General features: G+C 43.7%; 2 protein-coding genes, 1 non-coding gene and 1 pseudogene across 16 annotated transcripts in view; 1 reads left to right on the plus strand and 3 right to left on the minus strand.

Moving 5' to 3' along the window:
- CIAO2A (cytosolic iron-sulfur assembly component 2A) lies at positions 1–23,864 on the minus strand. Of its 8 annotated transcripts, none has more exons than XM_036304212.1 (7): positions 23,598–23,733; positions 15,747–15,884; positions 15,156–15,320; positions 13,681–13,730; positions 11,538–12,355; positions 5,815–5,860; positions 1–463 (listed from the first exon to the last, which is right to left on the minus strand). In XM_036304212.1, the coding sequence occupies exons 5-7, from the start codon at positions 12,324–12,326 to the stop codon at positions 366–368; spliced, it is 933 nt and encodes a 310-aa protein (XP_036160105.1). In that variant the 5' UTR covers positions 12,327–12,355; positions 13,681–13,730; positions 15,156–15,320; positions 15,747–15,884; positions 23,598–23,733; the 3' UTR covers positions 1–365. The 8 variants fall into 8 exon arrangements, with proteins under 8 accessions (XP_036160105.1, XP_036160098.1, XP_036160102.1 ...); XM_036304205.1 differs by having other exon boundaries at positions 11,538–12,409; XM_036304209.1 differs by lacking the exon at positions 23,598–23,733 and adding an exon at positions 16,000–16,322 and having other exon boundaries at positions 11,538–12,409.
- Positions 738–844, minus strand: LOC118661153. The gene has a single exon (XR_004969169.1). It is a non-coding gene; the product is annotated as a U6 spliceosomal RNA (small nuclear RNA).
- On the minus strand, positions 6,729–9,221 carry LOC118653611 (annotated as a pseudogene).
- A 1,913-nt stretch (positions 23,865–25,777) lies between the features above and the next one.
- SNX1 (sorting nexin 1) overlaps positions 25,778–27,363 on the plus strand; it is a 41,391-nt gene continuing 39,805 nt past the window's right edge. For 2 of the 7 annotated variants that reach the window (XM_036304278.1, XM_036304280.1), the window contains exon 1: positions 25,779–26,022. In XM_036304278.1, coding sequence (XP_036160171.1) covers positions 25,870–26,022 — 153 coding nt within the window. In that variant the 5' untranslated portion in view covers positions 25,779–25,869. Of the gene's footprint in view, positions 26,023–27,363 lie in introns of all 7 variants that reach the window. The other 5 variants (XM_036304266.1, XM_036304273.1, XM_036304257.1 and 2 more) reach the window with 4 other exon arrangements.

Here is a 27,363-nt window from a genome sequence, read left to right on the forward strand (position 1 = left end):
TGTCATTGAAAGAATCACCTCTGCTTTATTTATTTTACAGAGTAATGATTTAAATTGAATACATTTGGACACAGTAAATATTTGACATGAAAAGCAGTTGTATCAGAATAGGCATCAGAAAAATAGCAACTTATCTTACACATAATAACTAGAAAATATTTTTCTGTCTGATCATTTAAGTGTTACAAATCCTGAGAATGTTATACAATGAACAAACTAGGTACTACCTTATCTTGCTTGGAAATCATCTTTTAAAAAAATGCTTTGAGGTATAAATCACCTATGTATTAAACATGAGTCTTTTACATTTTACAAGGAGTTTAAACAGACATATCAAACAAGTTCAGTGGCTCTTAAAACAGCTATCAGTCAGGTTCAAGGACACACTGTTCCACGATTTCCCGTAAGTTGGGGTTCTCCATTGCAGCTGCCACTCGCTCTTTGTCATTTATCTGCTTGTTGACTGCAAAACACACAGACAAAAGTTAGCAGAACTGTGTCAATATGTGGCAACAGACAGTATTTTTCTTAGGCTGTTAAAAGAGAATTTAACTCCCTGAGAACTTAAAACTGATTTTAGCTAATTATTCAGAAGTTCTGGAAGGGAGAGTTAAAGAGAAAAATATCCCCTATAAGCCTACTATTCTACCACAACTATTTTCATTTCTTTCTTTCCAGCCTTTGTCCATATTCATACTGCCAGATGTTACACTCAGGGAAAATACAATTTTTTTTCTTAAAATATGGAACGCTTCACGAATTTGCATGTCATCCTTGCGCAGGGGCCATGCTAATCTTCTCTGTATGGTTCCAATTTTAGTACATGTGCTGCCAAAGCGAGCACAGGGTAAATACAATTTTGAAAGTTGCTCTTTTCCCCCCCTTAGTCTATTTTTTTTTTTAAGCTACAGGGTTATTTAATACAGCAAAAATTGTTAAGTGTTCTAAATTAATTATGAAGAAAAAATGAATCTATACTAATAAAAGGGTAATATGCTAATTAGACAGGAAGACCTTCTGGGAGAGCTTCCGGACAAAGCCATGGTGGCAGGGCCAAGGCAGAAGCAGGTTAGGGGCGATCAGGCTGGTGTGGGGAGAGGGGGAGGCAGCTGGGGCCAAGCAGGATGACAGTTGGGGGGCGAGCAGGCTGGTGGAGGGGGGCAGTTGGGGGCAAGCAGGCCAGCACGGTGGGCAGTTGGGGGCGATCAGGCCGGCAGGGAGGGCAGGTGGGGGCAAGCAGGCCAGCGGGGGGGGGGGGGGCATTGGGGGCAATCAGGCCAGCAGGAGGTGGCAGTTGGGGGCGAGCAGGCCGGTAGGGGTGGTAGTTGCAAGCAAACAGGCTGGCAAGGGGGACAGTTGGGGGAGATCAGGCTGGCAGGAGGGGTGTAGTTGGGGGCCACAGGGATCGGGCCTAAACTGGCAATCGGACATCCCCCAAGGGGTCCCAGATTGGAGAGGGTGCAGGCTGGGCTGAGGGACATCCGCCCCCCCCCCCCCGCATGAATTTTGTGCACCGGGCCACTAGTCTTAAAAAACAAATAAATTATAAACACTATGCTACAACAAGCACCTCTAAACATATAGCCTCCTTTTTGGAAAGATTCTTCAAAGTGGGATTATCAGAACCAAAAACATAAGCATTTTTATGGTTTGAATGATATAACTGAATTACTTCCCAGTATTTTTTTTTACCAATTTGTATTCTCAACAGCAATACATGAGGTATCAGTATGCCAGAAATACCCAGTATATTAAAAAACAAACAAAAACCAGCCCTGGCCAGGTGGCTCAGTTGGTTGGAGTATTGTCCTATACAGGTTGTGGATTTGATTCCCATTCAAGGCACATAACTAGGTTGTGGGTTTGATTCCTGGTTGGGGCACATACAAGAGGCAACCGATCCATGTTTTTCTCTCACATTGATGTTTCTCTCTCTCCATTCCTCTCTCTCTAAAATCTATAAAAACAAATCCTCAAGTGAGAAAAAAATCATATATATATATATATATATATATATATATATATATATATAAAACAGGTGAAAATTATATATGTAATAAAAAATTATATATATATCCTATCTAATAGTAGACAAACATGGTAGTTAACTATACCTTCGCTACGCCTCCTATTGGCTAATCAGCATGATATGCAAATTAACCGCCAACAAAGATGGCAGCTAATTTGCATAATGCAGGCAGGGCGGGCCAGCACGAGCCGCCATCCAGGCCCCCATGTGCTGCCTAAGCCCTGCCCCCAGCCGGGACCCCCGTCTGTGGCCCTGGGCGGCCGGGCTTGGCGGTGCGATTGGCTCAAGGAAGCCCTATTCTTGCAGGAATCCTCCTGCAACGAGCTTCTAGTATATATATAAAACAGGTGAAAAATAGTTCCAATGACTGTAATTTGCAATTTCTTGATTAATAGTGGGTAACATTCTCCCATGTGTATTTATTAGCTCTTCTTATATGAATGTTCTATTTATGTCTCTTTCTATTAATCTACTGGATCTTTTATATATTCTTATTGATTTCAGAGAGGAAGGGAGAGAGCTAGAGAGATAGAAACATCAATATGAGAGATAATCATTGATTGGCTGCCTCCTGCACACTCCACACTGGGGATCAAGCTCACAACCTGGGCATGTGCCCTGACCGGGAATCAAACTGTGACCTCCTGGTTCACAGGTGGATGCTCAACCACTGAGCCACGCCGGCTGAGCTGGATCTTTCCTTTTTTAAACTAGTTTGCATGGATCTTCATATCATAAAGGTTATTGGTCCACATTGGTTGTCTATAATTTGCTAAAAATAATCCTGATGGAATAGTCCAAGAGAGATTTCTATATTCTTTATTTTTTTTTTCATCTTCACCCGAGTATATGTTTATTGATTTTTTTTATATATATATATTTTATTGATTTTTTACAGAGAGGAAGGGAGAGAGTTAGAAACATCGATGAGAGAGAAACATCGATCAGCCGCCTCCTGCACAACTCCCACTGGGGATGTGCCCGCAACCAAGGCACATGCCCTTGACCAGAATCAAACCCGGGACCTTTCAGTCCGCAGGCCGACGCTCTATCCACTGAGCCAAACCGGCCATGGCTGTTTATTGATTTTTGAGAGAGAGAGAGAGAGAAACATCAATATGAGAAACATGGATTGGTTGCCTCCCATCAGCACCCCAAACTGGGATTAAACCACAACATTGGTAAGTGACCTGGTTAGAAATCAAACCCACAACCTATTTGGTGCAAGGAACAACACTCCAACCAACTGAACTGGGGGTAGGGCTATCCATATTCTTTGTAAAGATTTTTATGTATGTATGTATGAATGTATTTATTTATTTTTAGAGAGAGGAAAGGAGAGGGAAAGAGAGAAACATCAGTGTGAGAGGGAACACTGATGGGGTACCTACTCCACACCCTCTACCAAGGATCACGCCTGCAACCTGGGCATGTGCCTTAAACAGAAATCAAACTAGAAACCTTTCAGTGCATGGGATAATGCCCACCAACTGCGCCACACACCAGGGTGAGATGTCCATATTCTTAATGTGGGCTAACTTTTCTGGGATCCTGCTAAAATGTCACATGTAGAAAACTTATATATTCCCATATAAACGATTGCAATTCTGTTTCTTCCTACCATGTAGACTCCACAAGAGCAAGGATGTATCTCAAAGGTCAAACTGTGCCTACATAAAGAAAGCACTCAATAAATACTTCTAAAAAAGCTTAATACTATCCTATTATAAAATCTTATAACAAAGAGGAATTTCAAAGACATAACAAGAGTGGATTTAGGGAATCTAAGCTCTTTTATATTTTAAATTAAGAGGTAGAAGCCATCAGCTTATGGGATTTGAATAAATTTAATACATGAGGAGTAAAATAATCTACAGGTCTGGAACTGTGAAAGTAGGACATGGTTTTAGCAGTTTTCATGACAGTACCTAAAAAGTTTCCTGAATGGGCTGGTTCTCTGAAAGCAGTGGGCTTCCTTCCCTCTCTGCACCTCTCTTCTGTGTTCGTTTTTTGTGTGCATCTCTTCCTGTGTGTTTTTTAAGTCACTGTCTTCCGATGTGAGTCTGTCTTAGTGTAGCTCTTACTCTATTATTGTCCCTTTCTTCCCCTCCTCTGCTGTTTTCCAACTTCTCAATTTACTTAGTGATAAAAGCTAAGCACAACATGTATTTTACTTTTTTTAAAATATATTTTTATTGATTTTTTACAGAAAGGAAGGGAAAGGGATAGAGTTAGAAACACCAATGAGAAACATCAATCAGCTGCCTCCTGCACGCCCCCTACTGGGGATCAAGCCTGCAACCAAGGTATATGCCCTTGACCAGAATCAAACCCGGGACCCTTCAGTCCACAGGCCAACACTCTTATCCACTGAGCCAAACTGGTTAGGGCAGTGGTCTGCAAACTGCGGCTCGCGAGCCACATGCGGCTCTTTGGCCCCTTGAGTGTGGCTCTTCCACAAAATACCACGTGCGGGTGCGCACGTACAGTGCAATTGAAACTTCGTGGCCCATGCGCAGAAGTCGGTATTTTGTAGAAGAGCCACACTCAAGGGGCCAAAGAGCCGCATGTGGCTGGCGAGCCAGTTTGCCAAGCCGCAGTTTGCTAAGCCGCAGTTTGCTGACCACTGGGGTTAGGGCAACATGCATTTTAAATGTATTTTTCATTATTTGCACTCTATTGGTTATAGATAAAATTCTGTTCTCTGGAGGATTTTTTTTAATGTTTTTTTGTTTTGTTTTGGTTTTGTTTTTTTAGACAAGAGTAGAAAGGAGAGAGGGAGTGGCAAGGGGTGGGAGAGAGAGAGAGAAACAGAAACATGGATTTGAGAGAGACTCATGGATTGGTTGCCACCCACATGCTTAGGACCTGCAACCCAGGTATGTGCCCTTGACCAAGAATCGAACCCATAATCCCTGTGCATGTGGGCTGATGCTGCAACCTCTGAGCCACACCAGCCAGGGCTGTTCTCTGTTTTTAATGTAATACATAGGTTATACAGAACTTTTTGTCTTTTCCTTTTCCCAAACCCCAACTCTGGTATTTTTAAGTAGTTACTGATAGACTTCTCTCTGTAGGCCAGAGGTCCTCTATAGAAAAAAGGTTCCCTACTCCCATTTCATTTTATTATTATTATTCTAATCCTCACCTGAGGATGTTTTTATTCAGTTTTTTAGAGAGAGAGGAGGGGCAAGAAAGAGAGAGAGAAATATTGATGTGAGAGAGAAACAATGATTGGTTGGTTGCCTCCTGTATGCACTCCGACCGCAGAGTGAACCTGCAACTTAGGTATGTGCCCTGACCAGGAATCAAGCCAGCAACATTTTGGTGCATGCTCCTACCAACTAAGCCAGCTGGCCAGGGCCCCACTCCAATTTTAATACATTAACCCAGAAAGATAGCACCTACTCCAAGATTCTCTAAAGCTTTACTCGCTAGACCTTCAATTTCAAGTACACAGCTCTCAATCCTGCCACCAAAGAAAAGAATCAGTACTCTTTAGAGCTTGTAAGTCAAGTTTCCTAGAGCTGGATGTTCTTTACAGATGTGTAACCACTGGCCTAAACCAGTCAATATCCACAGGGCCTAACTCTAACTCACCCAGAGTCCTACTGAAAAAAATTACATTCATAAAAATGTCTGTTTCCACACCTCAAGAAAGCTACTAACTGATTTTTCACTTTTTTGCAAAAGACCCAATAGATACTTGGCTGGCGGAATAACCTGGTATTCCAGATAAAGTACTTTTTGAAGTTGTTTTTAATAATGATTCAAGATTCACTTACTGTCTTCCTCTGTTGAGTGAGTTCCTTCAGAAATGTAGATTTCCAACTAGGAAGAAAAAAATATTAAAAGCAAAACATTTAGGGCATTCTAAGATGATGAATGAAGTGGAATGTACAATGGACTCAACAGTCTAGGGAAGAAAGCCCAAATCCTGTTTCCATCATCAAAGACTTGGGAACAAAACCCTCAGATTCTTCCCTAAATCAAGGCCTTAAATGAGTAGGATTTTTAATTTTGGTGACCTGGGAAAGGTCTGCAGGGGGCATTCCATTTTTTAAAATAAAACTAATGTAATTTTATATAAATAAGATCTCATATGTTTTACTCATGGAAATCCCTCTCCTGCACTCTAATGCTTACTCCAAAATCATTATCTAAACTTGCTCCCTACCCCTCTCAAGAAAGCTACATTAATAATCTAGTGTAGTTTCTTCCATATTTTTCCTCTATACCACCCATAATCTAACACATATCTCACACACACGTACACCCTAAGGTTGGACATTCCTTTTTATTTCTTATTTTACAAAAATGGAATCACAGTATATAGTTCTCAGTATCCTCCTTTTCTCATCCATTTTTATCTTGACAAACTTATTCTCGAGTACAATATAGGTTAAACTAACCCTCCTGGTTCTGCTGTACTCACTCCCTCATAAGCTATCTTCCAAGAACCAGAGCTTTTGAGTCAAAACCCACAAAATTATTGCAAATCCTATGGGAAATAAATCATGTTATATGATAAAGACATGTTTAGTTTCCAGAGAAAAATGGAGCATATGAACTAATTCTTTGTTGTTTGTTTATTAATCCTAACCCGAGGATATTTTTTCCATGGATTTTTTAGAGAGAGTGGAAGGGAGGGGGAGAGATAGAGAAACATCAATGTGAGAGAGACACATCTATTGGTTGCCTCCCACATATGCCTTGACCAGGGACGGGGAGGGAAACTGCAACCCAGGTAATGCCCTTGACCAGAATCAAACCCACGACCCTTCAGTCCGTGAGCCGTGCTCTAACCAATGAGCCAAAACGGCTAGCGCTGAACTAATTCTTATATACTTATTTACTACTGAGATGTTTTTTATGAGTGAAAAAATTATAGCATATCATGGTTAAAGGAGACCTTAGAGATCATCTAGTCCAGTCTTTTTTTGGGGGGGGGAACCCCAATAAACAAGGATTTATTTGGAAATTTCTAAACCTGCCTAAAGTGGCACTTTCCAAACCCTAGGCCTACCTTCCTTAACAAGTTCTCCCCACTTCCCCCTGCCTTCCATCAAGCAAGCACACCCACACCTCAGGCCATGCCAGAGAACTTGAGTACCCCTTCCACTAGAAGGCTTTATAGCCCTGGACCCAAGAGCTAGGGTGGCAGCCCTCTGGCAACCCAGATGATGGCGGCCAGAGCCGCTGGCATAGATTGAAGAAAATAAAGGAGGAGGCACCAAATAGGACTCCCTAAAAAAACCCCACTTATCCCCTGTACAAAAAAGTGGGTCCCGCATAGGAGAACCTGCTCCCCATATAATGTAAATACCCAAAGGAAAAGAACAAACCAGTAACAAGGCTGGGCTAGTAGGAATGGCAAAGAACTTCAGTTTAGAAAGGCTAGGAAGACTGTAAGTTGTGTCCCTCTTCCTTGTCCAGGTCCCCAGAGCCAGCCAGGGCACTCGCCCCAGCGGGGAGTCTGTAAACAAGCAAAGCCAGGGGCCTTTGGTTTTGAAACCTATCAGTAATAATATCAAAGCAAGGCTTCCAGTAGTCCTACTTGGGCCTGCCTGCAGGGGGCAGAGGCATCCGTTGTGAACCCAATTAAAGCCAAAGCATCAAGTAAGTAATAAGGCTTTGGGGGTCAAGCAACAAGGAATTCTACCACTACATTTATGTAACTAAAGCTGAGAAGTAGGTGATAGGAGATACCCCTCACTCCCTTCTTTATCCTGTGCCTGTGTCTGCAGCCTCAAATGATGGTCCCTTCCAGGCTGAGAAGGAAGGGAGGGATCCCTGTTCAGTTAGGTCAGGCGAATTCCCAGCACCTGTTCCAGTTCCTGCCTTGGCCGCTGCATCTTGACAAAGATATGCCTTCCCACTGCTTCCTGGGTCCAGGGCTGGTGGTCGGAAGCATCTCATCTCTCAGGATTCCCAATCACATCAGAGATGATCTTGAGGTCTCAGTGCTGGGAACGAAGCCACTCCTGGATGGGGGGTCAGTGCTAAAGCTGAGCATGAAATCCCTCTGGGTCTTCAGCTGGTTGATGGACACAATGGTCTCATGGATCTTGATATCAAGGGAGGCAATCTCCTACTGATTGGTGATAGAGGCCAGAAAATTGCTCATCTGAGCCTTGAGTGGGTTGTCCACCTCCAATGGCATAACAAGCTGTCTTCTTCTGGTCATTAGGGTCCAACCTAAGGATATGGTGAGGCTGCTGATCCACATGAGCAAGAGGGTACACTTGACATTGAGATCTCCAGGTCATTTCACCTCGAAGCCATCCGCCTGCTGGGTAGTGGGCATCAGATGCCTCTCCAATAGGTGGTCGTCAGGTCAGTACAGTTCCTTCTCTAGCTCAATGACGAGACTCTTAAAGAATAAAGAGAACTTCCTCTTCTGTATGCTAGGATCATCCAGGAGTTTTCCCTCCGCTCAGAGTTCCCACCTTGTCCCCTGCTGGGGTTCCCTACAGTTCCTACACTGTCACCTTCTGCCTTGCTAGGACTGAACATATTGGAAATACAGATCCACAGCTTTCGTTTTCACAGCAAAGGCTTTTTGATGGCCTCCTGGATCTCCATCTGCTTGCAAGCAATGGTCTGGTCCAGCTTCAACTCAAAAGTCAAGAAATCCATGTATACCTGAGACTCTGGGACAAACTCCCAAATTCGCTGAGGTAGAACCTTATCTGCCATCTTCCTCCTCTTTAACCTGCAGTGCTAGCAGGCATTGGGGGCTGGGCCTGGGGCACAAGCAGGCATTTTCGGAATGGGTCCATCATGGTAGGTGGCATGCCAGATCAAAGTGGAGTACCTATGCCAAATGGGGAACCCGCAAGGGGTTCCACCTACGAGCCAGCCATGGACATCCAGCTCCCTGGTGACATGCCAGGCCACCGGTCCTGCACTACAGGGCCTGCAGAGCCCATGGGGTGGAAGGCAGCAGCCCCAGAGGCCCCTCATACTTCCAGCTGGCCCTGGCCTCCTGAGCACTGGTCCTGGGTTGGCTTGCATAATACTAACTCTTATTCTAGACACAAAGTAACAGATATAAAACCACTCCATAGTCATTACTTTGATTTAAAATTAAGCATGATTCATTATTCTGAAAAATGGTAAATAAAGGAGAGTCAACATTTCCTTCCTTCCTTCCTTCCTTCCTTCCTTCCTTCCTTCCTTCTTCCTTTCCTTTTCCTTCCTTCCTTCCTTCCTTCCTTCCTTCCTTCCTTCCTTCCTTCCTTCCTTCCTTCTTTCTTCCTTTCTTTCTTTCAGAGAGGAAGGGAGAGGGAGAGAGAGATGGAAACATCAATGATAAGAGAGAATCATTGATCGGCTGTCTCCTGCACGCCCCCTACTGGGGATCAAGCCAGCAACTCGGGCATGTGCCCTTAACCAGAATCAAATCTGGGACCCTTCAGTCTGCAGATTGATGCTACCCACTGAGCAACCGGTTAAGGCTACCCTGCTATTTCCATACGAACTATACCCCAGGGCAGCCAAATAGATGCAAGAATAAAAGATTCTAAACTTGAGAGGTTTCTTTTTTTTTTTTTTCCAGCAAAACAAAATAACATATGTTTTTTTTCTTACAAATAAAATAACATGTTTTTCTTAAAACAAAAAACAAGAACACTACATTTTAACTAGGTAACACCTATTTTGTCAGAATGTAATTTGCTGCTAACCCACCTTACTTAAAAAAAAATTATTGTTGGAAGTATTACATATATTCCCCCTTTGCCCCCACTGACCCCTTCTAGCCCACCCCCACCACGTATTTTTTTTTATAAGAGGAATATTCATCAATAAGAATTAACTCAGCAAGTACGGAGACTTTAAGGAATGGCATCTCACCCGGCCAGCGTGGCTCAGGGGTTGAGCATCAACCTATGAACCAAGAGGTCATGATTCAATTCCCCAATCAGAGCACATGCCTGGTTGCAGGCTCGATCCTCAATGTGGGGCGTGCAGGAGGCAAAGAAACAATGATTCTCTATCAACACTGATGCCTCTCTCTCTCTCCCCCCCCCGCTCCTCTCTGAAATCAATAAAAATATATTTAAAAAAAGAAAAAAGAATGGCATCTCTTCCTAGTGAGTCAAATCTCAGAAATGCAAAGGACTCTCTAAACAACCATGGTCTTAGGTATGGAAGCACAGAGATTCATAGGCCTTCTTTCTCTTCATGTCATCAAGACTGACAAAGAAAAGACCTGGTCAACAGCATTAAGTAAAAATGATGACTTAATAAGGTAATGATTCATTCATGAATAAATATTAATAAACACATACTAATAAACTGGGCTAATTGTTATTGAAATATTTTACATTCTTTTTCATTTGTGAGAAAAGCAATTTTGTAAATGTTTTTAAGTCCTCCATATACTACATTTGGCTAAAAAAATTCTCAATACTATATTTTCTAACTTACAAATATTCTAAAACCAGATAGAAAATTTGGGGGAGCCAATATACCTAAACCAAAGATAAAAGCAAATATTGCCTCAACTTTTTGACCTCAAATTACTGAATAAGATGGACTCCTCTGAACTGTATGTTCAATTTGGCAAATGGAGTCACTGCAGTTAGCTACAAAGCAAAACCAGCAGAGTGGGTATACAGGCAGCTATTAATGGGCCACCAGTGGTTTGTCCCACAGTCTCTGAGACACTGAGAGCCCAGTAGTGGACTAGAACCTGACAGTTACTAGGCCAGCAGAGTAGTGATTACAGAGGTTGACAGATAAAAAATTCCAACAAGTTTTATCTATGATAACTATACGGGCAACTTACTGACTATATATATACTTTTTAATTTAAATGTTTGATTATAGGAAAGTTAAAATATATATAAAAATAGAACACTATAATGAACCCCATGTACCATCACTGAGTTTCAATAATTAGCCAATCATGTTTCATTTATACCTTCTACCCACTTACTGGTGCCCATATTACTCTGAAACAAGTTCTAGATCATATCATTTCACCTATAAATATCTCAATACTAGTGGCCTGGTGCACGGATTCATGCACGTTGAAAGGAAATTAATTAGAAGAAATATTTTAATATCACTATTTATCCTTTCTCTATAATAGAAGTGTCAGAGATGAAAGAAAATTAGTAAAATGTACATGAAAATAATATATAAATTCATTAACAAATAAACAATAACATGATATAACAACAAAGACATGAAAATAAAAAGATAAAAAACAACAAAAACATGATATAAAAAAATCAATAAAAACAGTGACTGATAAATTGATTAAACTTATTCTAATATCTCCCTGTATACCACATTAAAAGTAAAAACACTTTCAGAGTGCTTGACTAATTTCCCTTGCAATGATTTACAACTTTAACGTCACATGCTCTTCGAACTTGAGAGAAAGCAACATATAACTCCATTTCGTCGGAGAAATTTAGGGATAGGGAAAATTGACATGTAACACCATGTGTTACATTCCACCACAACTGTGTTCGCTAACTGCATCCTCATTTACCTCATTTTCGCTATGAAGGCAGTTCCTATCAGTACTGGTAGTACTTGTCGATGACTGTTCTTCATACATTTTCTGTCGACGACGCCGGCTTCTTTCAGCTTCAGAGGTACGTTGTGCCAGTCGTTGTTCTTCAGACATATTCTGTAGACGACGTCGCTTTCTTTCAGCTGCAGAGTTACGTTGTGCCAACCGTTGTTCTTCAGACATCATCTGTCGACGACGCCGGCTTCTTTCGGCTTCGGAGGTACGTTGTGCCAATCGTTGTTCTTCAGACATATTCTGTAGACGACGTCGCTTTCTTTCGGCTGCAGAGGTACGTTGTGCCAATCGTTGTTCTTCAGACATATTCTGTCGACGACGCCGGCTTCTTTCGGCTTCAGAGGTACGTTGTGCCAATCGTTCTTCTTCAGACATATTCTGTAGACGACGTCGCCTTCTTTCAGATGGAGAAACATATGGTGGCAATTCTTGGTCGTCAGGCATATTATATCGACGACGACGCTTTATTTGGGGATTGTCCTCGACAATTAGTCTGACAAGAGTCCTCTTTGCACCGTCTTTGTTCTGTGCCCCACTGTGCTTAACAACAGAAGCATAGAGAGCGATGGGCACTGGAGCTGAGACTGGCTCCTGGCTCACAGAAACTGTAGTCGTTTTATCCACTGAATTATCATCTTCAACTTCAGAATCCTCAATGACATCATTGATGATTTTCTGCCATGGCTCCAGCTCCTCCTCCTCACATTCCATAAACAGGTCCGCGTCTGCCATGCTCTCGGTGTCCGCCATGCTCTCGTGGTCGCTGCTGGTAGTCTGACCTGGAGAAGGCACCAGAGAAGGCGCCAGAGAAGGCGCTGTCGCCTTAAAGGGACCTGCACTCGGAGAAGGGGGTGGGAGCAGGGGAGGGGACAGGGGAAGAGGGAACTGTTGAAAGCTCATCTCCCTGAGGGTGCGAGGAAACCTCCCTCGGGCCCTGAGGGTGTGAGGAAACCTCCCTCGGGTTCCAGTGATTTGGGATGGATTTCCCCCCCACCCAGGGGGGCAAGAGGGCCCTGAGGGAGGGGGTGGGAGGGCCAAGGAATGTGGCTCCGTGTATAGGAGCTCTTGAGAGGTTTCTTGTGGCCCTTTTTATGTGACTTTTACTTGGTTTAAAATTTTTGGCACATGAAAAAATATTCAACATTATTAGCTACCAGGGAAATGCATATCAAAACCTCAATGAGCTATCACTTCAACCCAGTAAGATAGTTATAATGAAAAAGACAAGTATTGGTGAGGATGTGGAAAAATCAGAACTCTCATACACTGCTTTTGGAAATGTGAAATGGTAGAACAGCTGTGGAAAACAGTCTGGCAGCTCCTCAAAGGTTAACTATAGAGTTACCATATGATCCACTAATTTTACTCCTTAGGTGGAAAACAAATGGGAACATATGACCACACATAAACTTGTACACAAATGTTCATAGCAGCATTATTCATAATAGATGAAAAGTGGAAACTGCCCAAATGTCTACCAACTGATAAACAAATAAATAGCATGTGGTATACCCACATAATGGAATAGTATAAGGCTATAAAAAGAAATGAAATACTAATACATATTACGACATAGATAAATTCTGAAAATATTTGTTTTCATTTTCTTTATTGATTTTGGAAAGAGAAAAACATTGATTTGTTGTTCCACTTATTTATGCATTCATTGGATAATTCTTGTATGTGCCCTGACTGAGATTGAACTCACAAATTTGGTGTATCGGGATGATGCTCTACCCAAACTGAGCTACCTGGCGAGGGCCTTGAAAATATTATTTCATGAGAAAGAAGCCAGTCTTTAAAGACCACAGATTATATAATTCCATTTAAATGAAGCATCCAGAATAGGCAAATCTAGAGATAAAAAGTAGATCAGTGGTTGCTTAGGGATGGGGGAGAGTTTGGGAGAAATGGAGAATGACTGCTATCAGTACAGGGTTTCTCACTGGGATGATGATAATGTTCCAAAATTAATAGTGATTTTGCACAATTCAGTGAATATACTAAAAACTATTAAACTGTACACTTTACACAAGTGAATTATATAATTTGAATTAAATCTCAATAAAACTTATAAAACAACAACAACAAAAATCTTCCTTACCTTATGTTTAAATGGTAAACACCGCTGAAGTTTTACTCTTAAGCACAGTCCTGTGGAAGGAAAAAAAAAGCCCCAATTATCCCTTCTTACTAGTTCTTGAAAAAGCATACACCTGTGCTTAGGCATCTCCATATAATACAGTAGCTGAAAACAGCTTTGGCTCAATCCATTGTAGGTATCCACTGAACCTCACACCATGCTAGCAACTTTAATATAGATATAGTCTTACATATTCCTTATGATAATCCAGTAAGCTAAATATTATCAATTCCACTCTACAAATTATGAAACCAAGGTCACAATGTTACTTGCCCAAGGTCAATGAACTAATCAAGTGGCAGAGTTGGGATTGGAACCCAAGACCACTGCAAAGCCCAGGACCTTTCTATTATCAATTTGCCTTCAAACAAAAGTGAATTCACTCCTTAAACTCTACTGAATGCCCACAACAGGCCAAATTTAAAAACAAGAGGCACTTAAAAAGGAGCACAAGAAACCTCTCAAAGTTGGAATCCTAGTTTATGCCTACAGGTACAAAGTTGTTTCCCTATAACAAGTTCCTCTGAAGTTCAGTTTATCACCCCAATGCCAAGACACGGTTCTATAATTTTTTCAGTAAATTAAAAATTTTAATTTGTAAATTAAAACTGGGCTTGGAACAGACTCTCAGTGCCAATGTTCCACTTCTCCCCCACCTCAAAATAAGGAATGAAGCCCTGGCCAAGTGGCTCAGTTGGTTGGATCAACAACCTATACACCAAAAAGGTTGTGGTTTCGACTCCCAGTCAGGGCACATAGCTAGGTTGCAGGTTCGATACTCTCTACACCATAAAGTTACTACACATCATGCTAATTGCTACTTTGGGTCAATTATCAGCTAGAATAATTCAGAATTTAAAAATCCTATAAAATGAAAGGGTAATATGCAAATTGACCCTAACCGCGGAACAACCAGGAACAACTGGTCGCTATGACGCGCACTGACCACCAGGGGGCAAACGCTCAACGTAGGAGCTGGCCCCTGATGGTCAGTGCGCTTCTACAGGGGGAGCACCGCTCAGCCAGAAGCCAGCTCATGGATGGCCAGTGCAACGGCGGTGGCAGGAGCCTCTCCTGACTATGCAACAACACTAAGGATGTCTGACTAACGGCTTAGGCCCGCTCCCTCCGGGGGGAGCGGGCCTAAGCCGTTAGTCAGACATCCCCCAAGGGCTCCCGGGCTGCCAGAGGATGTCTGAAGGCCAGCTTAGGCCCAATCCCCCGGGGAGCAGGCCTAAACCTTCAGTTGGACATCCCCCAAGGGGTCCCGGACTGTGAGAGGGCACAGGCCGGGCTGAGGGACCCCCCTCCCCCAAGTGCACGAATTTTCGTGCACCCGGCCTCTAGTATATATGTATGTATGTATGTGAGTATATATATATATATATATATATATATATATATATATATATATATATATATAAATAAAAGCTTACCAATAAGAGTTGCCAAAGAGCAATGAGGTACTGTTGGCGTGAACCTGATAATAACCAAATAGTCCTCTTCATTTATCTCCTGAACCTCCACACAACTTTCCGTTACCACTTCCAGTTCTTCCAAAGTATTGGGCTTCTCTGGGTCCCGAATAGTTCGAATCAAATCTAAAGAATCATCACAGATAAGGTATTATGTAAAAACATGAATATTCTAAATATGGATGATTTTGCCAGTCGTAATCAAAAAGCACACTCTTCTTTATATTTAAGGCAAGCAAATACTAGAGCAAGTCCCCATATTTCTGACAGAAATTTCTACTACCACTTTCCTTTTGAGAAAACTGTTTTCCTGGTTATTAGATCATTTCAGTGTCTTGGATTCAACATTGAAGTGAGAATATAAGAATGGGAAAGCATTATAGAAACTCAAGAGGAAGAAATAACTTTAGCTTAGGAGAATGTAACATCAGGACTTATGGAAGTGGAATCTGAATTAGGCCTTTAAAACGGGTAATATTTCAGCGGCTCTCTCTATGGAGCATGTCAAGCCTTTTCCTAGCCCCTTCCTTCCCCCAGGCACATTTTCCTTACCCCTTTCTCCTAAGCTCTAAGGGCCCTTCTTTTGCCTCTGTAACTTGTTCCTTGAGCCCACACAGCTTAGCTGACACACTTCTTCCACAGCTCACTTCTTCTACCTCTGTGACTTTCTAAATAAACTTTTGCTTGTATCTGACAAAAAATAATTTTAAAATAAAAATAAAAATAGGTGACATTTCAATATTCAATATTTAAAGTGAAAGAAAGTAAAGAACCAGAAATTTAGTTTGCCTGGAACCCAGCATACCAGTAAATGAAGAGATATGAGAGTTTGAGCCAAACCATGAAGGATCTTTTGGGGTCACTATAGACAATAGGATGACTTCAGGAGGTTTTGAACGAGGGAGTGACATGGAAAGCATTACACTGTCAATTGGTAACTCATCCACTAGCTGATAGGCACAGAACTAAAGAGCAGAGTCAGGGATACCAGCTGAAAAAGTTGGGCCTATAACAGTCATATAACAATGGTGACAGACAGAGGAAGAATTTCTGTGGCAGAATCAACAGAATTTGACAACTGGTTAAATGTAGAAGGGAAGGGAGAAAAGGAACATGACTCCGATTTTTCTTTTAAATCCTCACCCAAGGATATGTTTATTAATAAGAGAGAGAAAGAGAGAGAGAGAGAAAGAGAGAGAGAGAGAGAGAGATCAATTGGTTGCCTCTCTTATGTGGATTGAACTCGAAACCTATGTATGTGCCCTGATGGGGAATCAAACCTGCAACCTTTTTGATACACGGGAGGATGCCCCAATCAACTGAGCCACCCCTCCAGGGCGATGACTCATATTTTAAGTGTAAGTGTCTGGGAGAACACTGATAGAATAAAACTACAGCGAACACAGAAATAAATTTGGGGGCTGGGGCAAATAGTTTTAATTTTATATATGCTTTTGCTTCAGAAGCAAACCAGTGGTACATTCCAGTAAACACGTGCTTGACGTAAGGTTTAAGAGAGAGCATCAGGCTAGAGTGGTTGTTGAGCCTATGAAATTCACAAGAAAGAATGAGTAGAACAGTAGTTTTCAACCTTAGCTGAACAATGGTACCACCAGGAATCCTTTAAAAAAAATAAAAACTGATGGAAGAACAAGAGGAGAACCAAGATGGTAGCATAGGTAACTGTGGTACTTACCGCCTCCCACACCACATAAAAATTACAACTAAAATACAGGAACAACCATCATTCAGAACCGCCTGAAAGCTGGCTGAATGGAAGTCCTACAACTAGAGAAGTAAAGAAGAAAGCACATAAAGACTGGTAGGAGAGGTAGAAGCAGGGAACGGACTGGTCTGACACCTACATGTGGCTTTTTTTTAATGGGGAGAGATATCTCCGCTGCCTCACATGAGAAGCAAGGGGTCCCAGCCCCACACCAGACCTCCTGCCCAGGGTTCCAGAGCTGGAAAGAGAAGTCCCCGTAACTTCGGGCTGTAAAAACCAGCAAGGATTGTGGCTGAGTGACAACCCACAGGCTGCTGGAGTCCCACACAGTTCCTCTTAAAGGTCTAGCACACAAACTTATATGGTCCTGCTTCCTCTGAGCTCCAGGAACTGGATTGTCTGGCATCAGGGCAGAGACTCAGGAGCAGCTTTCTTCCAAACAGGGGTGCTCACAGGGGTCATTGCACTGGGACCTTCCCCATAGTGGAGCTGAGTGGCAGCCCTATCTGAGTTTCCATCAGCCTGGCTCACACTGTTTACTTCACCTTGTTGATTCCCTGAGACTCCACCCCATTCAATTTGCAGCCCCACCCAAGCTGCTTGTAGTAAATTTTCCATATGAATGGCCTATCCTGGCTTCGTCTTCAGATTTTGCTAAATCTCTCAAACAAGCAGCAGCTGACATCAGTGTGCTCCATACCTATCAATAAGAGGCCCAAGACAGTTTGGCCTCAGCTTGGGCATTTCTGGGCCTTAAACATGTGGCAGCCATATGCTGGTCACTCTGTGGCTCCTGCCAGGTGGCATGTAACTTTGCACCTCCTAGGAGACCCCAGAGCCAGTGCAACCCGGTGGACAACTTCAGACCATAACAGATTACAATTCTACACAATCACAAGCGACACACTCGAGGGGCAGACTCAGTAAGCACCAAAGCCCCACTGAAGCAAGTCCTGCTCCATAGGGGTGTCTCCTGCACAGCAGCTCTTCTGCTGTAATCACAGCAGGTCCTCACAGCCAATTGGCCTGGAGGGCAATTCCTACCAGTGACGCCAACGGCAATCAAGGCTCAACTACAAGACTATGCACACAGCCCACACAGGGATGCACCTAGAGTGTCCAGCTCAGGTGACTGGGGAGGCTGAGCCAATGATCCCTACAGGACACCTACTACACAAGGCCACTCTACCAATCACAGGAGACATAGCAGCTCTACCTAATACATAAAAACAAACACAGGAAAGCAGCCAAAATGTGGACACAAAGAAACATGTCACAAATGAAAGAAATGGAAGCAAGCAAACTACTGGATACAGAGTGCACACAATGGTTATAAGGTTACTCAAGAATCTTAATGAGAGCTTCAAGGGACTTAATGAGAGCTTCAAGGGACTTAGTGAGACTTTCAAGGATCTTAGTGAGAATTTTAAAGACATGAAAAAAGACCAGTCAGAAATTAGGCATACACTAACTGAAATAAAGAATGATTTACAGGGATTCAATAGTAGAGGAGAGGATTCTGAGAATCAAATCAATGATTTGGAATATGAGGAAGCAAAAAACACCCAAATCAGCAGAGCACAAAGAAGAAAAAAAATATATAAAGATAGTGTAAGGAGCATAACTCAAGCATACCAACATTTGCATTATGGGGGTACCATAAGGAGAAGAGAGAGAGCAAGATACTGAAAACCTATTTGAAGCCCAGCCAGCATGGCTCAGTGGTTGAGCATGGACCTCTGAACCAGGAGGTCACAGTTCGATTCTGCGTCAGGGCACAAGCCCAGGTTGGGGGCTCGATGCCCAGTATGGGGCATGCAGGAGGCAGCCAATCAATGATTCTCTTCCATTATTGACTAGAGGCCTGGTGCATGAAATTGTGCATGGGTAGGGTCCCTAGGCCTGGTCGGCAATCAGGGCCTATCAGGCCTTGCTTCCCTCAGCTGCCGGCTGCTGGCTGGGGCCTTCCTTCCCCCAGCTGCCAGCTGCTGACCGGGGTCTTCCTTCCCCCAGCTGTCAGCTGCCAGCTAGAGCCTTCCTTTGTTCTGTGCCACCTCCTGGTGGTCAGTGCATGTCATAGCGGGTGTTGAACTCCCAAGGGGACAATTTGCATATTAGCCATTTATTATATAGGATATTTCTATCCCTCTCTCCCTCTTCCTTCCTCCTTTCTGAAATAAAAATATTTTTTAAAAAGAAAATATATATTTGAAGAAATAATGACAGAAAATTTCCCTACCCGGTAAAATAGACTTACAAGTCCAGGAAGCACAGAGAGTCCCAAACAAGAGGAACCCAAAGAGGCCGACACCAAGACACATCATAATTAAAATGCCAAGGGTTAAAGACAAAGAGAGAATCATAAAAGCAGCAAGAAAAAAGCAGTTGCCTATCTACAAGGGAGCATCCATATGACTGTCAGCTGATTTCTCAACAGAAACTTTGCAGGCCAGAAGGAGTGGCAAGAAATATTCAAAGCAAGGACCTACAACTAAGATTACTCTACTCAGCAAAGCTATCATTTAGAATTGAAGGTCAAATAAAGAGCTTCACAGACAAGAAAAAGCTAAAGGACCTAACTGGTTTGGCTCAGTGGATAGAGCGTCGGCCTGCGGACTGAAGGGTCCCAGATTCAATTCCAGTCAAGAGCATGTACCTTGGTTGCGTGCACATCCCCAGTAGGGGGTGTGCAGGAGGCAGCTGATCGATGTTTCTCTCTCATTGATGTTTCTAACTCTCTATTCCTCTCCCTTCCTCTCTGTAAAAAAATCAATAAAATATATATTAAAAAAAAAAAAAAGAAAAAGCTAAAGGAGTTCATCACCACCAAACCAGTATTACATGAAATGTTGAAATGTTTAATAGAAAGAAAAATAAAATATGAACAATAAAATGGCAATAAATACATATATCAACAATTGAATCTAAAAATCAAAATAAATAAACAAGAAATCTAATGAACAAATTACACTGATAACATAAAACCAGAGGCATAGAAACACGGAACAGACTGACAAATCTCAAAGGGAAGGAGGGTAGGGGTGGGAAGAGATTAACTAAAGATCCTATACACATATATGTATTACCTATGGACACAGACAATAGGGTGGTGAAGGCCTGGGGTGGGGTGGGAACTGGGTGGAGGGGGGCTATGGAGGGGAGAAAGGGGAATATTTGTAATACTCTCAACAATAAAGATTACAAACAAAAAATTAATATCTGAGTCCTACCACCAGATAGTCTGTGTAGTATGGCCTAGGCCAGTGATGGCGAACCTATGACATGCGTGTCAGAGGTGACACGCGAACTCATTTTTTTGGGTGATTTTTGTTAAATGGCATTTAAATATATAAAATACATATAAAAAATATAAGTCTTTGTTTTACTATGGTTGCAAATATCAAAAAATTTCTATATGTGACACGACACCAGAGTTAAGTTGGGGTTTTTCAAAATGCTGACATGCCGAGCTCAAAAGGTTTGCCATCACTGGCCTAGGCATTGAGATTTTAAGAAATTCTTCAGGTTATTATATGTAGCCCAGGTTGAAAATCACTAACGTAAGAGACCCAAGGATAGATCTGTGAAAGCACCTAATTTAGCATCAGGAGGAAGAAAAACAAGAAGCAGAGAAGTAAAGACAGGGGTGGTTAACAACATCAAATGCTGCAGAAAAATTCAGGTTGACAAAGAGCTAAAACAGGTCTTTGTCACCTAGGAGATCAACCGTAAGAAAGCAGTTTCAGTAAAGATGAAGGCAGAAGCCAGCTTGCAAAAGGGGAAGTGGGTGGGAACTGAAAATGTAGTTCTACAACATTGGCAGGGAAAGGAAGGGCAGAAGAGGGACATTGGGTTTAGAAAAAACTAGAACAATGACAAGGATAAGGGAAACTTGAGTATGTTTTAGAGTCCAAAGAGAAGGACCAAAAAGAGGAAGAGAGCCCTAACCGGTTTGGCTCAGTGGATAGAGCGTCGGCCTGCGGACTCAAGGGTCCCAAGTTCGATTCCGGTCAAGGGCATGTACCTTGGTTGTGGGCTACATCCCCAGTGGGGAGTGTGCAGGAGGCAGCTGATGGATGTTTCTCTCTCATCTCTCATCAATGTTTCTAACTCTCTATCCCTCTCCCTTCCTCTCTGTGAAAAATTAATAAAATATATTTTTTTAAAAAAAAGAGGAAGAGAGACTGAAAATTTGAGGGGATGTGGAGAGACTGGTAAAATAAGCAGAAGGGAGTGAGACCAAGGATGTGGGAACCTGGGTTGGCCTTGGGAGAGGATAGATTTCCTTCTAACTCTAAGGCTGTACAGAAAGACACAGAAAAAAAAAAAAAAAAAGAATTATAAAGAGAAATGGTGAAGTAGAAAGGACAGAAGCAGGGAGTTCAGAGAATGGGCTTGATGTTCTCAAGACTGAGATTTTGTTCTATTATTTACTAGTATAGCACTCCTGCCATCAGAAATACAGCTGGGAAAAACACATCAATCATATTTACTTCCTCCATAGCAACTCCTGGGCTTATCACTTGATTAGAAACAGAATTTGAAAATAGAGGCAGGAAAAAGAGGACACAGCTTCTCCTTCACAAGGCTGTGTCATCACGGAGCTCAGGGAAACAAGGTTTTTTGAAAGGGATTTTGCTACCCCTCATCCTAGGCCTTTTTCCTGTAAGGCTCATTTATACAGGCTGCAGTATAGTCTTTATATGCTACTTAGTCCTGAAATTAAATCTCCCCCTTTATTAAACATCTCCAGTTTTCTAGTAATTTGAGAGATTTGGACTTATTTCTTTTAGAAAGAAAGCAATGTTGCTCTAGCTGGTTTGGCTCAGTGGATAGAGCGTCAGCCTGCAGACTGAAGAGTCCCAGGTTCGATTCCGGTCAAGGGCATGTACCTGGGTTGCGGGCACATCCCCAGTAGGGGGCATGCAAGAGGCGCTGAATCGATGTTTCTAGCTCTCTATCCCTCTCCCTTCCTCTCTGTAAAAAATCAATAAAATATATTTTTAAAAAAAAAAAAAAGCAATGTTGCTCTCCTCACATTAACCCCCTGAATAAAATTCTTCTATGGTTCTGGACTGATATAAAATCTTCATTTATGATATAGACTTTGTCATTAAAGAAATTGATATACCAAAAATAGTCATTTATATGTAAACCTTCAGTATCCAATTCCAACCTGTTATCTAAAACAATTTTTGACCCTACCTACCACTTTTAACCACAAACTCTATCCTATCCACCTATCTGCCATTCCCCAAACATGCCATTTTCTCACCCCCATCCTTTTGCTCTAGTTTCTTGTTTAGTATGCTCTCTACCCTTTATATGTCCAGATCCTACTAATTCTTCAAGGCCCAACTCAAGTGATTCTTTCTCCTTAAAGTCTTTCCAGATCCCAAATCAGAAATGGTATCTCCCAATCACTAATGGTATCTCTCTTTCCTTTGAATTTCTGTATCTCTCAGGTCTATGGCCTTCTACTGCAATATATATATATATATATATATATATATATATATATATATATATATATATATATATATATATATATATATATATAATTTGTCCCCCTCAATGTAAGTTTGAAGACAAAAATCATCTCTCTCCCTTCCAAAGCTGTGTCCCCTGTGCCCTGCTGTCACTAGCAACTGTAGAGACCTGACAGGACAAAAAAGCATCCATCAGTTTCCTGGAGGTCATTCCACTCCTGTCAATCATCTAGGAAGGTTGATTAGGTCCTGCCTCTGGCAAGACAATGGTAAACTAGACCAGCTCCATCACGAGCTTCCGTCTCCTAGCCTATAATCCTTACTATATTATATTTTTATTCTTATGGTTCTTTCTTTACCCTCAGTCAGCAGAAATCTCTCAACGTTAGTTAGATCCACTCTTTTTAGTTTTCAAAAAACAATACTAAAAGAATAGTCATAAGGCCCTTGTGAAGTGGTGGAAAGTGCACTAAATTTGGAATCAGAAGACATGAGCTCTACCCTTTTCCCTTACTAGCAGTGTGACCACCAGGTAGTTGTGTAGCCACTCTAAACTTTTGTTTCCTCACCTGTACAATGAAGGTGGCCCCAGGGGTTAAAAAGAGAAGTGTGTGTGTGTGTGTGTGTGTGTGTGTGTGTGTGTGTGTGTGTGGTTTTTTGTTGTTGTTGTTGTTTTTGCATTCCAGGTTTGGCTGTGTTAAGTTCGAAGACCGGCTACGAGGAACCTATCTCGTCTTCTCTTGGGGACCTCTGCCTATTGCCTTTGCAGTACAGAGAAGTGGCTGTGACCTTGGGCCAGTCCCCAACTTGGCAGTCACACACCAGCGCCCTCAATGGTAGCAGGAGCGCGTATCAGGGATAGGAAAGAGGCTCAAGGAGCGCACCCAGGCCAGCTTGTTTCCTAAACAAGCACCGTCGGCGCCAGCTCTGCCACTAGGGCGTGGAGCAGACAAGGGAAATGAAGCGTTGAAGACTTCCAGACTTGGCTTGCCCAGGTCTAGGATGAGCCCAGGTCCTAGAAAGACCCATAATGCCGCGTGACTTAAAACCCCCAAGAAAACGCTTCCCACGCTCCCCAGCGGATCCGGCAAAAGCCCGAGGCGCCCCTCCCAGCCCTCAAGTGAGGCCCTCGTTTACCCACAGCCTCCACGTAGAACGCCGAATACTGCCCTAGATAAAATTAATTACCATAAACCTCTAGCGCTTTCTCTTCCATGATCCGGGGCTGCCGGTCAGCTCCCCGCTCAAAGAGGCCCGAGAGCCACAGGACCCTGCTCAGCGTCCAGGAGAGCAGCCCCGACACCCGCTTCATCATCACGCTCCGCCATCCCTGGCGACTGTCCCACCCGAGCCGCCGTCTTTCCGCGGCGGGCCTCGCGATTTATCAACTTCCTGGTTTCCAAACGGGCCGAGACCAACCTAAGTGTCCAGGGGAGCAGGGAATGGGCGGGTCCGGAGAGAGTAGCGCGGGGGACCAAGGGAAAAGGCGCAAACCCCAAGGACCACAAACCCCATCATGCTTTGCTCGGTTTCCGCGAGACTGGAGAGGAAAGAAAAAAATTCCTCGCCGCACGTGAGGCGCATTGCATGCTGGGACGTATGGGTCGTTTTCTTCGGAAGACAGCTGTGTTCTGGGACATGTAGTCTTCGACGGGGAAGGGCGTCGGCATGTAACGGTCAATTATCCACTACTGATTTCCTCACTCAGCGCCCTCTATAGACTAAGGATGACTAAAGATGAATCCTGAAGAGGTAGGGGAAAGGAGATCTTTTTTTTTTTTTTTTTAATATATTTTATTGATTTTTTACAGAGAGGAAAGGAGAGTGATAGAAAGCCAGAAACATCGATGAGAGAGAAACATCGATCAGCTGCCTCCTGCACGCCCCCCACTGGGGATGTGCCCGCAACCAAGGTACGTGCCCTTGACCAGAATCCAACCGGGGACCCTTGAGTCCGCAGGCCGACGCTCTATCCACTGAGCCAAACCGGTTCTGGCGGGGAAAGGAGATCTTGATATCTAGTCCTGGAGAAGCGTGTGCACGGAGACTCCTACTGTTATTTCTCCAAGGGAGATTTTACTTCCTTAGGCCGGAAGTGAGTTTCCCTGGCTGCGAAACAGGATGGCCTGGGAGCCCAGTGAAGGATGGTTAGATATGGCTAGTTTTCTCATCTTAGAGGAATTTAGGCCAGCAAAACTCCCCACTACAGACTGAATATTTTTGCCAGTTGCCTTCAAAGACAACTAAGGAGAGCTTTCCCAGTGTCTAGTGCATCCAATAGTGACCTTGGAGATCACCATCCTAGAAAGGATGTCCTAAATCCTCTGGCGTTCGTGGCCTTGATGGTTGCGAGTAACAAGGTTGATGTTAGAGTTTTATCCATCCATCCCTCCAATCAAATCGCAAACATTTATTGGGTATTTAATTTGCCAGACTTGGTCTGTAGGCGTCAAGGCTTGGACAGGGCCCCGGCCTTCCAGCAGCTAACAGATCTACGAGGGAGCCAACCCCTGATGTTGAGGAATTTGCAGTTAGAAACAAACTAAACCTTTTGTCAAAGGCGATGCCAAGTTTTTTCTCATCTTTACTGAGAAGAAAGTCAGGATTGTCCTGCAGAATTATCCCACAATAAACTATCCCATTTATCTTATCTAGCTGATTTAGTCTTTAGGCTCACCAGACAACCAGTGAATTGTTTAAGTCCCAAGAAAATTTTGTTTAGAGTTTAATAATTTCCCTGTTTCACTTCACATACTCCACAGCAATTGAGAGGAGAATCCTAACTTCCTGGCAACCAGATTTAGGACACTGAGGTTTCACTTCTGTGAGGCCTCCTGACTTCAACAAATAGAATTGATGATCTCTTTTACTGTGCTGGCACAGCAAATTATAGCAGTGAATCTGCTGAGTAGTTCATTTACATGGCCTGCAGCACCTACTGGGCCAGGAGCTTCTTTATTTCTATGTCTCAGATGTATAGCATGGTGCCAGGCACACAGTAGATGCTCAATACATATTTCTTGAATTAACTAAATGTTGTCCAAAGAATACATGGCAAGGCTTTACTGCAATCTGTTCGGAGACCTGCTTCAGTTTGCAGACACCTTTATCCAGACGACATCTCCTTAAGAAGCCTGTTAGATAAAGCTATGCAGAGCTCAAAGGGCTCTAGCAACCTGAGCAGCCCCTGGCCCTTCCCTTTCTGCCCCTTAGCTCTCTTGGTGGAAGAACTCAGCGCTGCGATCCAGGGATCAGATTTGCTGGGGCGGGAGCGGTGAGCCAGCGCCTAAGCTCCGCCCCCAGCGCCTAAGCCCCGCCCCCAACGCCTAGGCCCCCGCCCCGGCGCGTTCCGCGGGGGTTGGTAGTGGTCATCCCACTCCTCGCTCCGCTAGGACGATTTGCTCGCGGCGCTTTCTCTCTATAAAGTTGTTGTTGCGGCTTCCGCCGCGGGTGGAGGAAGATGGCGTCGGGTGGTGGTGGCTGTAGCGCTTCGGAAAGACTCCCTCCGCCTTTCCCCGGCCTGGAGCCGGAGTCCGAGGGGGCGGCCGGGGGTTCAGAACCCGAGGCTGGGGACAGCGACACTGAGGGGGAGGACATTTTCACCGGCGCGGCGGTGAGTTCGCACCCTTGGGGGCGGCCAGGGGGGGCGGGCGGGCGCCCCGAAAGGACAGAGAGGCTAAGTGAGGGTCGGGGAGGCTGGGCAGAGTGGGCCCGGCGCTGGTGGCAGTCGTCGTGGCTTGGGGGCGCTAGATGGACGCCGGGACGAAGAGCCTGGCCTCCCGGCCTCTGCGCGGACAGTGAGGAGAAGTGAGGGGTGTGGTGGCTTCTCGGCCGAGGTCCCTGACTGCGAGGAACCGCCGGGACTGGCATTGGGCCCTGCCCTGGAGTGACCCCACGGACTCGCGGAGCTGTCTGCCGGTCATTGTCTGCGGGGCTGACTTAGGAGGGCAAGGGAAGTGCATGGGCGCAGACTTGCTCTCGCCTACTGCTCCGAGGATGAATATGTTATCTGAGGTGGCCCGGAGAGTGATCCGCCCACGGATCCTTTCCTTCGCTCAACACTTACCTTTAATTACAAAGGATCTTTCTGGATCTTGGCTAATTTTATGAGTTAGGTTGACTCCTCTGAGCTCTAGGAAAATCCTGCCAGAAGTCGTTTGGGGGAAAAAAGGGGCCTGCCAGAGAAATCTCTGCATATGCCACAAGCTTTGTCTCTTTCAAAGGCATCTCTTAAAGGCCTAAGGATCTTTCTGGGAGCAGCTCTGTAAATGTGAGGAGGAAATGGTGTCTACCATAGTGATATCCAGGTTTCGAATAAGAGTTCAGAATTGGGGAAAACTAATCTTTGTATGTGAAATGTGGAGATCAGTTATCAGTTCTGGAACTAGTGGAGGTGTTTTGGGGTGTTCTGTGAGACTGTTGACCCCTACCACTTGGTAGAGCTCTTTCCAGGTTGAAAACGTCTTCAGCCTTAGGCCTGTGAGTTTATGTATCTGTCTTGGATAATGCTTCTCCTCAGAGTAACTACTCAGTATGTGAGTGACCAAGTAATAAAACAGCTTTACATTCTTTATGCACTGTGTGTTTGAAACAGTTGGAGCTTGTCTCATTTGCCAGTATGAGGGTTCAGAACGAGTCACCCCAAGATGTGCCTCCGTGGTATGCAGATTGTTTTGAGCTAAAAGCAACTTTAGCCTCTGGCTCAAAAGCAATTTCTGGCCCTAACCGGTTTGGCTCAGTGGATAGAGTGTCAGCCTGCGGACTGAAAGGTCCCGGGTTCGATTCTGGTCAGGGGCATGTACCTTGGTTGCGGGCACATCCCCAGTGGGAGGTGTGCAGGAGGCAGCGGATCGATGTTTCTATCTCTCTCCTTTCTTTGTAAAAAAAATCAATACAATATATTTTTTTAAAAATTTCTGCCCCTACCTAAAATAACTTGAATTAGGGGCCTTCC

Source organism: Myotis myotis, unplaced genomic scaffold (assembly GCF_014108235.1).
Source record: "Myotis myotis isolate mMyoMyo1 unplaced genomic scaffold, mMyoMyo1.p scaffold_m19_p_1, whole genome shotgun sequence".
NCBI classification, from domain to species: Eukaryota; Metazoa; Chordata; class Mammalia; order Chiroptera; family Vespertilionidae; genus Myotis; species Myotis myotis.